Below are 15,873 nucleotides of genomic sequence, written 5' to 3' on the forward strand. Positions count from 1 at the left end.
TTTCTGCGAGTTGCAACGAGTACGTCTGTAGCTGATTGATGCGCGAAGCGGTGGATTGACAGCTGCCTCGCGATCTCAATGAATGACTATCCGAAGTACAATAAAGTTCGTCCTCGCATCGCAAGCGGGTCCTCACGTCAACTTCGCTTGTGCTTCTAGCTTATTAGTAGTGGAGTGTCTTCAGCCGCATCTACGCGATCTTGAGTCTGGGAACATAACGTTGCCGCATTTTCTCCATCTGGTTGATTTCAGGTTACTGTTCGTTTGCTATCAGGCCCGCTAATTCTCCGCACACATTCAGCTCACCGATCCTACCACGAGCAGTTCATGTATAGCAGTGCACCTTTTTTTAACACCCTGCTTATCCGCCTGAAACACCTGTGATCCGCTAGGCAACCAGGGCAACTTTGACCCTGCGTCCACCCCGTAAGCTTTGCCGTCTTTATCAGGTTACCCACCTACATATCCATATCCTGATAGGAGTCGAAGGCACGCAATCTGTACCCTTACAACTTTACACACACTGATTTGAGCCCACTCTGTGAACGCACCAATGGCATGATGCGCGTCACGAACACCTTAGCTGCAACTGCAGCTTTAATGGCGCATGTCCTATGGTTATCCCCGCGAAAGTGCGTGCCTCTCCACCGATGGCGAGGGATCCAGACGGTGGAAAGCTCAGGTATTCACAAATCACAATCTGAACGACGACCAGTGACGTATGCAATCGGCGTGATGGGAGATGCTAGGAGGCACTTCTGAATCTGATCTAGTGTCATGGATGCTTTCTGCACTTGGCATTATGGAATTGATACACATGCTACTCACTGAAGAAGTACTTATGCGCGTTGAAACCGAGCACAGTGTCAATGTCACCTAGACGGTGAGTATCGCCCCCGAATAGCGGCACTTAGTCTTGGCATGGAAGGTTCATCTTGAATGCGGCTTCTGCATCTAATACGACAGGCTGATAAGTTTATCCTTGCCACGGCAATATTGAAACCAATACATTATTACCCTTACAGGTTTGTGAGATTTTTAAACTTCAATCTGCTCGTCGGAGATTACGAACGCACCAAGTCGACTGTCAGATATCAGGTTGTTACATTGTTTCAGCGGTGGTAAGGCTTCCAGAGAGGCAGTGGTAAAATTAAAGGAGTGAGGGACCAGTTGCTCCGAGCCCGATGCGATGCCGTGTATGTCTCTGCTGAGTCCGCTTCCGCATGGATCTGCACAGGAGTAACGAAGCAACCTGAGCGGCCTCATCGCATCAGAGTGGAGAATGTACGGACATGGCGTGTGGCCAGTGTATGTATGTGTATCCACTGACATGGCAGCTGTGCGGTGGCAAACTGGTTCACGGGCACGTGACTGGTTCATTTCGCACACAAGGTCGGAATTTAGGGGGCATGTGAACTGTTCGGTGTAATCAGAGCTCATGTCGACACAAATAAAATTATGGCCATTGTCTTAGTAGGTTAGAGTGCTGGGTGAAGGAACCATGTGCACCAACGACAGGACGGCTATCTAAGTATGTGGTCATATTACCGTAAGATCGGATTGCGCTGGTAGAACGAACGTCACCGGGTACACGGGCCAGGTTTTGCGCTGGTAAGTGGGGCGATGATGTTCGGTCGCGTTGGTGCGTGTCTCATGCGTTTCATTCGTTATCTTTTGCGATAACCGACTTCTGCCATCGCGAATCCATTCTTTTCGCCCAGCAAGGTGAGTGTGTTCGACCCATGTCTTGGAGGCTCGCCTCGACCTGGGGGCCCAGGTACATTAGCTATCGGAATTTCGCCATGCAAGCACTAAGGTTCGAGAAGACCGGCTCACTCGACAATCTGTCGCTGGCCAACATAGAGAAACCACCTCTGGCACCCGGGGAGGCTCTCGTACGCGTTAAAGCTGCGGGTATTAACGGTGTGCGTCGATTTCCCTTTTTACTTCAGCTCCGATGGCTTGCTTTAGCTGACCGTAACTCAGTCTGATGCGGCAGCCGTCCTCGGCATACTTCCTTTCGTAACTACGCCACGCACACCTGGAAGAGACTTCTCAGGACAAGTTGTTGAAGCTCTAGATGACTCAGGTGTCGTCCTCCCGGAATGGGTCGGCGCAGATGTGTGGGGAACCGGAAGCGAGCGAGGCTTTACATCTGATGGAACATTCGCAGAGTAAGTTTGAAACAATGAAGCTTCTATCTTTTCAACTCAACACTCATGCTGCCACATAGGTACGTCAAGGTACCCGTGACGGCTCTAAGCCAGAAGCCGAAGACACTGAGCCACTGTGAAGCAGCTAGCATGACGCTCCCGTGGCTTTGCGCATGGATAACAGTGGATACACTGGCGAATGTCAAGAAGGGTGACAATGTGATCATCATCGGTGAAGCCGCTGAACCGTTCTTACGTATAGTTAGCTGATTAAGGTCCTTGGAATGTTCTGCAGGCGCTCGTGGAGGCATTGGTTCCGCTGCAGCCCAGTTGTGCAAGGACCAGGGTGCCCGCATTTTTGGAACGTTCACCTCACTCGCAAACGTCACACCACCAAGCTACCTGACGCCTATCGAACTCACCTCTAGCACTGCCATCCGTGAAGCCATTGCAAAAGAAGGGCTGCAGAATAAGATCGACGTCTTGTTAGACTGTGCAGGCTATGAAACACCTTTCAACGATGCTCTCTTTACCATGACACCAGTGGGGACTGGGCGAGTCGTCGTGATGGCTGCGCATGCGAAGGATGGGCTGTTCCCCATTAACATGCGTACTTTCTACACGAAAGCGTTGACTATGAAGGGAATGAAGTCGAGTATCCTCAACTCGGGCGAGATCAAGGCGTTTCTGGACGAGTTGTCATCAAAGATCGACAGTGGAGCATTTGAAGGACCAAAGGCAATTAAAACTGTGGACATGCGGGATATGGGCGCTGTCCGAGCTGCGTTGCAGGAAATCTTAACGCGGGCAGCGCATGTCCGATCTGTCATCGTACCATGAGATGCTTTTTTATGGGCATCATTGTACACAATGTACTACCTTTTGTACCTGTCTGGTGTACAATCCCTTCAATCACGTATTCATACTCAATCCCACTGTCAGTCAAACATTCACTGGATATATTGATTAATCCTTAAGCCTCAGGGATGGACGTCAATGATGGTACGTACACTTGATAGTTAGATTGGTGGTGGGGTTTAGAGGGGAAAGGCAATGACCGGCCTTTTAAGCGCATACTTTGAGTATTGCCAACATCCCTAATGCTAACCAATTGTCAAGTAGGTAAAGTCAGGGAAGCGCAGCAGTTAATGAAAATCGCAGCCGATACACAACGTAGGGCCTACAGATCCATATAATTAATTGCGGGTCGCCCGAGGCTGGGATGCGCCAAGGTTACACAGCACAATTGCGGTCACACGACCAGTAAATACCGTGAACCGTTAATGACTTCAGCATTCACGAGTAGTTACTGAGGTTCTGCGCTACTTCTGCATGAACGTGACGAGACATGTGCACTTTCTGAGCCACCGTAAAAGGATCAGGGGTGATGAAATCCGCACGCTGGAACCGAATCACAATATGCAAGCTTGAGCTGCAGGAGATCAGTACGCAGGCTATTAAGCCCACTTCGCTGCCCACTCAAGGTCTGTGGCTATTCCAGATCATTCAGATCCGAGGATGGATCAATCTGCAAAGTCTTACTGGTAGATGATTGACCTAACCCTACTATATATGAGATCAGTTTGTCACCATGGCCGCAAGGCAACCCGCTGCCAATCCCGTTACTACTCAACATAACAGTGTGATTAGCCTTAAAGAAGGGAGGTCACCAAAGAATAACGGCGTAGGATGTCGATACAAGCACACCAAGGGGCGTGCAAGGGGAGCGATAGGGGGAGGTAATTACTGACCCCAAGCAACATTCATGGGGGACCCTCAAGAGGTTTGAAGTATCTTGGGATTCGCCGAGGAACCGCCTATCCACAAGGGATCATAGCATATGAGCCATGCAAAAGCTTCAAGCTCCGAAGAATTCAATCGGGTCGCTCAAAGTTGGTGCCCACGCCTACAGCTAATTTGTGGGTAGTCTTGCTGTAGGCGCAGGCGGCGGCGGCGGCGTAGGCACCAACTTTGAGCCATGATTTTAAATATATCACTGCAAGTAGCCGAATCAGTTAGTTGCGCCCACCAGCACCCGAGGAACAAGACACGTCAACAGGTGCAGAAGCGGTTTGAACGTTGAGGAACATCACCCCAAACCAAAAACTAGAGTCGGCACAGTATTGCGCCTGCAAATGAGACTCGCTACGGACCGACTCAATGATGAGCACACTTACACAACAGTATATAATTGCGAGCAGTTGAGTTCAGTGGTCGACGTTCTACAATACATTAATGGGAAAGAGTGGTCATAAAATTGGTTGGCTCTGTTAGGACACAAAACGTTCAGGGTGGCAACTCTGATGAACTGTATGGACAAGGTCAGTACTTGACGAGGTTATCGTTATCACATTAGTAGTAATCTTACTGCTAGGCACGAATAGGCCCAACAAGAATTCAAATCGGTGGTCGTAGGGCCTGGAGGCCTTCATATCTAGGAGTAAGGAAATCGTAAGTGATGATGGTCTGCGTATCGGACCGCTGACCGGTTGAAGATAGGGGCACGTTGAACCATCGAAGTGTTCCTCGGGTGCAGATGCCGATGGCGTCGAAGACGAGTTCAAGCATACCCCAGACGATGATCGGATGTTCGGCGAGTCGGAGTAAGGTTGAGTGTCGTTCGATTTATTTGGAAACCACAAATGCCATGAGGACCAAATGGCGACATCACACACTCCCAGGGAAGCTGGTTCCAACACAGTCCGTTCTGGGTATCATGAGAATAGCGCAACGGCATGCGTTGGGTATGTAGTTGCAAACAATATAGTTACGTTAACAGTTACCGAGGACTTTAGAGGGACTTCAGAAAATTTAAGCTAAGCGAACAACGTGAAGAGAAAAAAACACTTTCATAAACGAATCGTCATATCTATTTACTAGTCCTATAGTAAGTGCACATATCCGGTACATATGACAAAGATAAATAAGACAGTAGTGTATGCATATGGCTAATTCCCGTTACCCCAGACTGATAAGTACAAATGAAACCATGGAACCTTCTGCAATCTAACTTACACCCACCACCAGGAACACAGGAAATTTAGTAGCAGAAGAACTCTTCAAGACCGCGAGCAAAGATCTTGAGGCCGTCCTCGATAACCTCATCCGTACCAACAAATGTCGCCCTGAAGAAGTTAACCCGCTATGGAAAAAAAACGTCATCAGTGATCTGGGACCCGAGGAGAATTTAATCTCGTACATCAGTGATGTGACCGTCAGTGGGAATTCGCCCCGTCTGGTCCACAATAGCGAAGGTTGACGCTGGCATCATAACGAGACCGCAATCTAGAAGCTTTCGGAACAGTTCATTCATTAAGTCCGCAGTGTTGGTGACCGGTGCGCCAGGTTTGTCCAATTTCTCAGACTTCCTGTATCGTGGGTGACGCTCCACGTTAATCTTGATCCAAACGAACATGCCGGACTTGGGTGTTTCAGCGGAAGCTAAACCGGAACTCTCCACCTCCCGTCGGAACACGTCCATAAATAGGTCGCGGCGGCGTTGATACTCGCGACAGAGAGACGAAACCCATTTCATAAAGCCGTCGACGCCCCATCCTTCGCCTCCCAAAAGTTCGGAGATGAAGGCTTGGCCTAAACCATGAGGATGTTGAGAAGACGAATCCGTCAACATATCCAGCTTCTCGGCAAAGAAGTCGTTGCAGGTTACCCAACCGAGCCGCATGCCAGGGGCAAGGATTTTGCTGAAGCTTTCAGAAAGGTCAGACGACGGACGAGTTTGAGATAAGTAGGACATACCTGTCCAGCCGCATCACACGGCCGTCGTAATCCATAGATAAGAATGAACGAGGCAGGACATCGGCCATCGCCCGTGTATACCCATACGACTCGATTGTAGTCGTCTGGATGTCGAGATCGTACTGGAGGAAGAAGTATGGATCGTCTTCTAGGATGATGATATCGTACTCATGCGCGAGATCATATATCTGACGGCGCCTCTCTGCTGAAAGTGTGCTTCCAGTAGGATTTTGGGAACATCTGGAGAACCATGTTCAGAGGGGTAGGATAACGTTATTACGAGGAAGGCGCTCACGGAATTGTGTATAGAACATGCGGCCGCTTGCCTTGCAAGGTTTCATCCCAATTAGCCAGGATTTTTTCCATATCGGAGGGTATAAGACCATCCTTATCCATCCGAATAGGGACCCACTTGATTCCCAAAGGAAGAGCTGCGTTGGTCATGGCGGAGAAGGTAAACTCTTCGCAAAGAAAAGAGTCGCCGGGGTCACCGAGAAGTCGGTAGCACTTTGTCAAAGCGTCGGCGTTGCCGAGACTCAGTGAAACCATGTGTTTCGGAGGGGCATGAATGCGGTCGTTGAGTTCTGCAAGGGCATCCCGGACGTGCTTGAGGCCGGCACCAGCGCCGTATGCGAGGGCAGTCCTCAGGCTCAACGCACACGGTTCATCTTTGTACGATGCAATGATCTGCTGATCGCCGGTGCCCGCTCTCCAAGCTTGCACAGGGTCCGATTCACTTACGGAGGGCACAATGAAATTCATTTCGCACACGGGGTACAAGGTATGGTGTGGGTCACCTAAACAGTTGGTTGAATACGATATTGCATACGACTGACTCTTCTGCGTACCATTACCCATGTTGATAGTTCCCGGTTTGACCTGTGCGACCTTCCAAATAGCCTTGATTGGGTTGGGGAGGCGGGCCTTAGCTTCCACCGAGAGGTGGCGCGAAAGGTCGAGTTGTCGTTTCTTAAGGTTGTTGACTGGGTCAACCCGCTCATGGGTGGGATGAATGTAAACCATGGTGTAGTAGCGGTAGAGTCAAGGAGATGAGAAGTAGGGACAAGAGTTGTGGGCCTCGCTAACTCCAGCTGCTTTTGAACGATTTAAGCACTGCCAGTTCCCCCGGACCACTGCAGAAGAACTTTAATGGCGTGAGAGCACTGCGAGTCAGAATGTCCAAGACAAATCGCCTGCCAACGGAATAAGTTGCTTCCATTCAGCACATGGACTCATACTAAACAGCATTAGCCTAGTGACGGCGGGTCAAATGCGGTCCGCTTCATCACCCTGAAGATCTGTGCAACCGAGCATGGTAGTCACGTCAGAGATTGTGCGCACTTACCATTTGTTATGTCAAATTAATGGCGCACTATAATAAATTGATGCGGCTTCTAGTCGGAGTGTATTGGTTTACTCGGCATCACAACTCTTGCGTGGAGCGAGTATAGGCAGTGCCAACTGCCAATGATGTACAAATATAGAATTTGAACCAGTTTGAACTGGATTGACCTGCACCCCGGACCCGGACTCTAGGAGGAATGTTGAATACCAGCTATCCTGACATGTATGCACGCAACGTGAAAGCGAGATCTGAATTCAGCTTGGCGCTTGACAGGAGTCAAATGAATAGCGCCTTAAGAAGGTTACGTACTTGGCTAGTAGGGAATGTGCGGCCAAAGCGAGGCCTCACATAACGCTGCAAGAGCGGTAGCAGCACTACTCAGGTTCAGCACGTTTCAACCGTCGCTGTTTGAGCGGTGTACCTATCTCGACTCCATCCCGCGAGGCGGGAACGGCGGCGTACTGAATCACATGGTAGAGTAAGCGGCACGCCGACGGTGGCGGGTGAATCATAGGCCGCGCATGATCTTGTCGTTTACAGTGCCGAAGCTGCCAGATGGCAGTGTCTTGGCATCACCGTGACGCATGGTAAATTATCAGCAGGACCGGTGAGTTATTTTTGCTCAATGTTTTGGGAGTTCTCAACCCTGCGAACCTAGGGCAATGCTGGGCGTATCCTCCAACATGCTGACATTGTAGTGCCTCACGAACTCCGCCTCAATCAGTGGCTCAGATTCAACCTTGCGATATACCATCGTTTGTCCGTGGACGTTCGACAACCGCCGCATCCAAACCACGGCTGTCACGTAGTAGAGCAGGTTACGCGTAAGGGCGGTCGGCTCTGATGTTGATCAAACTGGATTTGCATGACTTTTCAACTCTTCCCAGTAATTGTAGTGGCACACCGACTCACATTTGTGTCTTTGCGAACATGCGACTTGAGTTGATGCACGGCACGAGCGACCAGTGCGATGAGCACCTGGCCAGAGAAGGATATACGCGTGCTTATGTAATGGTTGCTCCGCGCTCCCCCTATCAGAGTCGTTGCGCCGGATGCACGATCTTCTGAAGATCTTTGACCAGCCCGTAATACGGTCCAGAATCTACGGAGATCGCAGGTACGTGCGATGAAGCATGAGGTATGCAACAATTCTGCGAACCGCAAGAGGCGGTCTTGGCATAGTCTTGATTCACACCTAGATCGGGTGGTATCTAGACCTTCAGGCCTCTTGACATCATTCCACGTAGGACGGAGGCCGCATAGTTCGCAGAGCTACAATGGAGATATGCCGAGGAACACGTCGGGTAAAGTAGTAAAGAAGGGACCGCCGTACGTGCTGAATGGTGGGCGGAAAAATAGGTGAATCAGATGTATACCATTTATCGTCGTGGTACCAGGTGCCAGCGGCACGGAGAGTCCGTAAGTCTCACCTACAATGCCAACGAGATTCCCCACATCTTGCATTAACTTCTAGTACCAGCAGCATTACCCAGAATACCACCTGCTGACCCATGTCTGGATGATGTCGATGAGCTTCCTGATCTCAGGATTCTGTACATCACCAAATGTTTCACGCTAGAACGGCACGAATTCCGCTCAGGTCATAGCCAAATATACCGCCGTCAATGAGCGAAGATCAGCTCTCCAACAGGTGCATGATCAACTGTTACACACGAAATTCAATATGTCGAAATCCACAACCGGTGATCTCGCCCGGTACGTACAGGCCTCTGATACTAGCCTGGAGGAATGCCATGCATTTACTCACCTTGTTTCATCTGGCTTGTTTTGCTGTTGGCATAGTTGTGTAACACGGGGATAAGGGCTGTGCCTGGCCGAATGCAATGACACCCATGACCCGGGCTTTAGGATTCTCTACACATGACTTCCATAATTCATGGCCGCAGCGCTCGCAAGACCAACCACTTCGAGCTGGTGGGTTGCGATGACCTTGATCAGTGCCATCGTCATTGATCTGCCGGAAACTATGGGGTTAAAGTGTAGGGGCCGGGGTACCACATGCACGTCCAATACCGCAAACATTTCAGGCGAATAATTGATGGTCAACATTCAGTCACCGTGCCCAGGGTGACATTCATAATTCGTGGTCCAGTGATCGGTTTGTCCTGTGCCCAGCTTCAAATTGGTAACGTATTCTGGGGTCACCAAGGGAAAAAAAAAAAAAAAACTGGAGGTCATCTCTGACGTTGACCTTCGACGAGGAACAAATATAGACTGATGGGAATCTCGGCCCGTTCCTAGATGTTCCTTTTCCTTTTCTCACCTGTGGGCTAATCATCCTAGTCGGCCGGGATGACGGGGATCTCGGTGATGCTCGATAAGTTTCTGAAGAAATTCCTTTGGAGTGGTCCTCGGTAAGCCCGGCACGTGAGATGCCTGACCCCCTGAATTTGTCTGTCCGTGTACTCCGGAGGCTTCTATGCTCTGAACATACCTGGATGCTCCCGGATGTCTGCGCTTCGGAAAGGTGAGTTTTGGTCGAGAAACTGCTAGTGTTTGCCCTTCAACAGTCCTGCGCGACCATAATCGGCAGCATACAGCAGAAGACAGTCCGTCACCACCACGACGGTGACCATGTGGATGTCGGAAATCTTGATCTATTCAGTTTGTTCATGCGGCTCAAATATTGTTTGATGCCGGATCTCATCTGTTCCTCTATTCTAGGTCAGTTCTAATAGTATGCTTGCTCTCTAACCTCGTGACTAGGATGATACGCTGTTAAGAACAGGCTGATGAATGTTGACCCCACCTGGGAGAAAACAAGTCCCTACCGTTGGTCTCGGGAAGCCCTTGGCGTTCATATCTATGGCGCTCCGTTTGGGTAAAAAATAACGCGCGCAATACATAGAGGTATGCGCGGTACAGAATATACAATGTGCGACACAGGACATATAATGCACAATATGCGGCAATGTACTCGGAGACAACACTTGACTCGTGCTTGTATTCAACTGATGCCATCTAGCGAAACAAGCCTACAGTATTTGCTAGTAGAATCTAGACTTTCCCAACACAGAAACCACATGAACTTGGAGACATAATCATAATGTTGATTTATTGATTGCATGAGGGCACACATAATGGCAAAATTTATGGCAAGGTATATTTGCATGCATCTGAAGTGTGGATTCTGCATGGACTATGGCCTAGCAAATGATCTTCCTGGGGGCCCCAAACATGGGTTAGGGTTAGGGTTTGACTTCCCACAGTATCAAGCAAGGTTTCCAACCATTGATGTAGTGATGGATCCAGCCCTTCAGCTTCAGCCATCCCTGCTACCATAGCATACGCAATGTTAGTGTTGCCTTCATCAGCAGCTAGTTTTTCATCAAATATGTAGGTAGCATTCTCTCAGGATTTCAGGCTGTTAGGGTTGCTATCACTCTCTCAGAGTTCCTTTAAAAAGTCAAGAGGGATGTGTCCATTGCAAGTTCCTTCACCTGCATGTAAGTGTCTCATATAGTCTGATTCAAAGTGCTGGCAAGTGGAATGACAAGGTTGAGGTGGAGGTGTTTTGAAATTATGTCCAAGTGGGTCTAGAATGGGTCTTGGAATTTCCAAAGCTGCTTCTGTTGGTCACTTGACTGTCTGCATGGCCTCAGAATTTCTTTGTGAAGCTTCAGAATTTCCTTTTGAGGTGTCAGAATTTCCCTGCTCCCCCTCAAGTGGCACACCATAAGGTACAGACACATCTTGGTGCTCAAAAATGACACTTCATTCAATTCCAATTGCTCATGTGTCAGGCCAGTAGATGTGGTGGCCATTGCACTCAGGGTCAAAACCTACCCAGTGTCCATCTTGGGCTCACATGTCTAGCTTGGAGCCAGAGGTGTCATGGACCTTGACACAACATCCCCAGACTCGGATTTTTAAGAGATCAGGTGGTCTTTTGTAGAGCATTTTTGTCATGAATGTGTGTTTATCCTAAGTCCCCACTCACTCCACATCAACTCTGCCCACCCTCTATCATTTATGAACCTTCTCTGCCCCAACTACTGTCAGACTTGGTGCCAGCTTACTGTCAGACCACATGGGCTGTTTTCCAAAGGGTCATGTGACCTTCCTTTGGACTTGTCCTTGATGACATCCAGTCAGGTACTCTGCAGTGTGCACACCTTATGGTACAGTGCCTGGACTGTTTCCTTTTGGCTTGTTCTGTGTTACCCATCATGTGTTCTCCATCTTCCCTTCATTTTTTATCCAGGAAGTTTTACTTGCAAATTTATGAGTCTCCATACACTAGTTCCAATCTCTGGTTAATGTACCTCCATAGTGGTATAAAAGCATGGACAGTACTCCACTGTTCTTCAGTATGAATATCAACTAAGTTCCTACATCCTTCTCTCTCCATCTGTTGTCTGTTGGAGTTACCTCCAAACTTCCATCTGGTCTCTACCTCTGAAATATGAGGGCCAAGATCATGCCAGGGGGGAGCACACAAGCTAAACCTGATGCCCTCACTCTGCTCCACCTCTGTCTCAGCAGACTTCATTCCTGCTGATCCTCTGCTAGTCAGAGTTCCATTTATCTGTGTCAGGCTTGCTTCTGCACTTCTCCCCAGACCCTATCTAGTGTCAGAGTTGGTCAGAGTAGGCCCAGACTTGACAGTATATTCATACTCACACTTGTATGATCTCATTTCCTGTCCTCTGAAAAACTAACACCATTATAAGAACTTGAGCTCAATCCCAAAGAGAGGTCACTGACAACCTCACTGCAGCACTGGCTAATCCATGTCATCCCCCTTCCATCATTGAACAGTTCCAGACCTTTTCCACTTGACACTGCTCTTGCACTGAAGGCAAAAGTGCTTCACAAGCTGGTCATTCTGACCTCCACCCAACAAACAATCTTCCATACTCCATCTCCTCATAACCAAGATGATGATCCCAATCCTGATGGTGGTTCTGATGGTGGGGACAGCAATGATGGTGGTATCCCCAAAGACCTAGCTGAGCCACCAGAAGACCCACTTGTCACTCTTGCTAGAGCTGTTCATGCACTTGCACAGTCTGGTTTGCACACTGAGGACTCTGCTCTGAAAACCAAAGTCCATGAGCCCAACACCTTCAACAGCTCTGACCCAAAGAAAATCCATGAGTTCCTCATGCAGTGTGAGTTAAACTTCCAAGACTGCCCCTGGTGTAGGGAGCCATATACTCCCTGAGGCTGAAACAAGAATCTGTCACTAAATTCTGCTGCCTCTGTGACAAACCCCTATCACTCTAAGCTTTTGGAATTCTTCCCACTCATAGCCTCATGTTTCCTCCCAACCCCTTCTGCCTTTGGAGTTTCTCCCAACCTTCAGCATGTCACCCAATTATCAATAAGCTGATCTGGAAATTCCACATTTGCCCAGAGTTTCAGTAGCCAAGCCACCACCCAGCCATGTCACCACTCATCCATGCCAGTCACCTCTAAAAAAACTCTGATTGCCCCTGTCACCCCAAATTCCATAAGCCAGTCTTCATGCCAGTAAGCTCTGCCCTCCTGTGCTTCCACCTTCCTGCCAGCTCCACCTCTCACCTGTACACATACCCTTGTTCTGTTGGAAGATACCCCCTTACCTTTGTCCTGTTTTACTCTCATTTACCATTCACCATACCATTTCATGTGCATCTGTATTTTGCTGACATCTGTCATCCTTTCTTTTGTTTTCTGGTCTTTTAGTTTTTCCACTTTACTCTGACTTGTACCTACATCCCTTGTACTATATAAGTCTGCTCTGGTGTCAGAAAAATACCACCCACTTTTGGAGTCACTATCTGTGTGTGTTTTGCAAGTTCAAGAGTCCCATAACTGCCCTTCAGAAATCCAACTTGCTATCACTCATGCATCAACAAGCCTTTGGAATTATGTATACATTTATTGGTTTGCATTCTACACTGCACTGCCCTTGACCTACATTGTATATAAGGCCATGTAGTACTCTGATGTAGTCAGTATGAATATTGACAATAAAGTCCCCACTTCTGACTCCCTCTGAGTTCCCTCCAGAGTTTCATCTCCACTCCTCTGAGTCCACTCTACCTCTGAAATATGAGGGCTGAGCTCACACAAGGGGACAGCACACTAGCTGAACCCAACACCCTCTCATCCAACCTCTGATCTCCAAATCCAACACCTGTCTCTGAAACCTCCCTCCATACTCCTCCACTCCTTGTTCATTGCTTATCTCACCACCCAGTGGTTGGATTCACTTTGGACTTTGACTGCTGTACTCCACAGCCCAACCTGCTCCTACTCTGCCCTAAGAGGAAGTCAGGTGTGTTGTGTGACTTTGACATTAGCAAAATGAGCATCTGATGGATGGAGTGCTGTAGAAATGCATATGGTGTGAGGATCCTCTCCAAATTTGGAAGGCAGAATCACATGGCTGAGCACTTTAAGTGAGTGTGAGAATGGAGTTGATATCTTTGGAAACAGTGGAGATATGATGAAAACCAGAATGCCATACATGGGCACTAAAAACTTTTAATGTGTGCTTAGCTTGCTTCCTCTTTTTTCTTTAGCACTGACAACTTGTTCTTGTGTGATGGATGACTGCTCACATGCAGCAGTCCTACACATGAGGGCTTTAGTCCTTATCTGCATGGCATTGGTGTGCAACTCATTGACAAGTTGAGCAGAGTCAGCCATAACCATGTCCACAACACCTTTGGTGTGTGACAGCAGAGAAGGCTTATAAATGATAGAGGGTGGGCAGGGTTGATGCAGAGTGAGTGGGGACTTCAAATAAATGCATGGTGTCACACACCAAAGGTGTTGTGGACATGGTTACAGCTGACTCTCAGTCTGCCTAACTTGTTGACAAGTTGTGCACCCATGCCCATGCCATGCAGATGAAGACTAAAGGCCTCATGCATAGAAGGACTGCTGGACATGAGCAGTCATCCTTTGCACAAGAATGAGTCATCAGTGCTAAAGAGAAAAGAGGATGCAAGTTAAGCATGCATTAAAGGTTGTTAGCACCTGTGTATGGCATTCCAGTTTTCATCATATCTCCACCATTTCCAAAGATATCAACTCCATTCTCACACTTGCTTAAAGTGCTCAGCCATGCCATTCTGCCTTCCAAATATGGAAAGGATCCTTGCACCCTACATGTTTCTACAGCACTCCATCCATCAGACACTCATTTCACTAAGTCCATCAGAAATGGCCCCCTCTTTGTCAATCATCTTGCTTGTCTCATTTGCCAGACACAGTGGCTATGCATATCTGCCAGGTGTTCCCACCAGCTTCCATCCTGAAGCCCCCTGGTTCATCCCATCATTGTCAGCCCTGTCTTGTCCCATGCAGCTTGGTCAGTGTGTTCTCCTCATCAGTATGACTTCCATAAGGATGTTCTTTGGTCACCTCAGGTCTGTCACATGGTTAGAAAGGTCTTATGTGGTTGTTTTGGTCTCCCCACTTGATGAAGCATATGGATCATTCCTCCCTGCTCCCTGCACTGTCTTTATTCCAATCTCATCCATCATTCTCCCCACATTGCAACAGCTGCAGCATAATCTACTGTTCTCTGACCTCCCTGATTGCATCCATGACAAGTATGACATGCATCTTAGCAGAAGACATCCCCCCTTCTCCTCCTCCTCCATCAGAGCCCTGCTCATGAAGCTTTTGTTAACTTCAATGAGAGGATGAAAGGGTGGGAGACATGATCACCTATGCTCCTATTGCCCCACAGACCCCCAATACCCTAGCCCTTTGATGCCTGACTCATGCTCTTCAATTCTGGATTTAATACTTCCCTATCTGGAAACACTGTCCATCTGTCATGCCATCTTTGGGTCTAGTGATGTCTCCACTGAGATCTGACATGCATCACCACCCCCTAATGTGATATCAGTGTGCTTACTCAGTTTTTGACATTATTTGACTCATTCTGTGATATTTTGACTGTCCTTGACTCATTCATTGCCAATACTTACCAATCCTCTTTGCTTGCTTATTTTTCATTTCTTGCTTACTCATCATGATTACTCAGTCCTTACTCATTACTTACCAAACATTTGTGCCTCATTTGTCATAGGCTGTACTCCCCCCACAGTATATAAACCACCCATGTACTTAGCAATGACCCCAAGCAATCCAGAAGCATTCAGAAGTCACTCAGCAGTCAGTTTCAGCTCTCTCAGGCATAACTTGTCATTGACAGTTGAGGCTCATTCAGAAGAGTCTATCTGTCTTCATTCATATCATTTGTAGTTGAGGCTCCACAAAGGGGTCTATCTGCCTTCATCAGTATCATCAGTGCTTGGTCAGCACTTTTGCTTAGTCATCCATCCATTCCTGCATAACTCATCATTGACTTGCACCAGGAGCATGTCCTACTGAAGATCATCACTCCAGTCAGCATTTCTCTCATGTTTATCATCCATCTGTCCCCTCCTGTGTAACTCATCATTGACTTGTGCCAGGAATCCTTTTGGCTGAATACCCTCACTCTATTCAGCATCCCCTGCTCAGTCATCATTCATTCATCTTCTCCTGTGTAACTCATCATCAACTCACACCAGGAGCACCTGCCAGTGAAACCCCCCCACTTTAGATTCTTTCTGCCTTCCAGATTCTGCAGAGGTACACCACCACTTG

At 48.2% G+C, this 15,873-nt stretch overlaps 3 protein-coding genes across 3 annotated transcripts; 2 read left to right on the forward strand and 1 right to left on the reverse strand.

Annotated features, from left to right (window-relative positions):
- Positions 1-1,461: 1,461 nt before the first annotated feature.
- On the forward strand, positions 1,462-3,119 carry F5J12DRAFT_826344 (chaperonin 10-like protein). Its single transcript, XM_051745512.1, has 6 exons — positions 1,462-1,527; positions 1,580-1,725; positions 1,778-1,925; positions 1,987-2,174; positions 2,234-2,385; positions 2,449-3,119. The coding sequence occupies exons 3-6, from the start codon at positions 1,803-1,805 to the stop codon at positions 2,991-2,993; spliced, it is 1,008 nt and encodes a 335-aa protein (XP_051600900.1). The 5' UTR covers positions 1,462-1,527; positions 1,580-1,725; positions 1,778-1,802; the 3' UTR covers positions 2,994-3,119.
- A 1,964-nt stretch (positions 3,120-5,083) lies between these two features.
- Positions 5,084-7,127, reverse strand: F5J12DRAFT_56522 (pyridoxal phosphate-dependent transferase). Its single transcript, XM_051740076.1, has 5 exons — positions 6,758-7,127; positions 6,205-6,706; positions 5,910-6,149; positions 5,353-5,860; positions 5,084-5,295 (listed from the first exon to the last, which is right to left on the reverse strand). The coding sequence occupies exons 1-5, from the start codon at positions 6,930-6,932 to the stop codon at positions 5,194-5,196; spliced, it is 1,527 nt and encodes a 508-aa protein (XP_051600901.1). The 5' UTR covers positions 6,933-7,127; the 3' UTR covers positions 5,084-5,193.
- A 450-nt stretch (positions 7,128-7,577) lies between these two features.
- F5J12DRAFT_782287 (uncharacterized protein) lies at positions 7,578-9,986 on the forward strand (the record flags this gene model as incomplete). Its single annotated transcript, XM_051742700.1, has 12 exons — positions 7,578-7,732; positions 7,795-7,861; positions 8,325-8,371; positions 8,470-8,583; positions 8,652-8,673; positions 8,834-8,970; positions 9,162-9,189; positions 9,259-9,405; positions 9,559-9,629; positions 9,689-9,742; positions 9,809-9,939; positions 9,982-9,986. 12 exons carry the CDS (start codon positions 7,578-7,580, stop codon positions 9,984-9,986), a joined length of 978 nt encoding a protein of 325 aa, XP_051600902.1.
- Positions 9,987-15,873: the final 5,887 nt, after the last annotated feature.

This window comes from Pisolithus orientalis (assembly GCF_024613125.1).
Source record: "Pisolithus orientalis strain OTSU chromosome Unknown F5J12scaffold_11, whole genome shotgun sequence".
NCBI lineage: Eukaryota > Fungi > Basidiomycota > Agaricomycetes > Boletales > Pisolithaceae > Pisolithus > Pisolithus orientalis.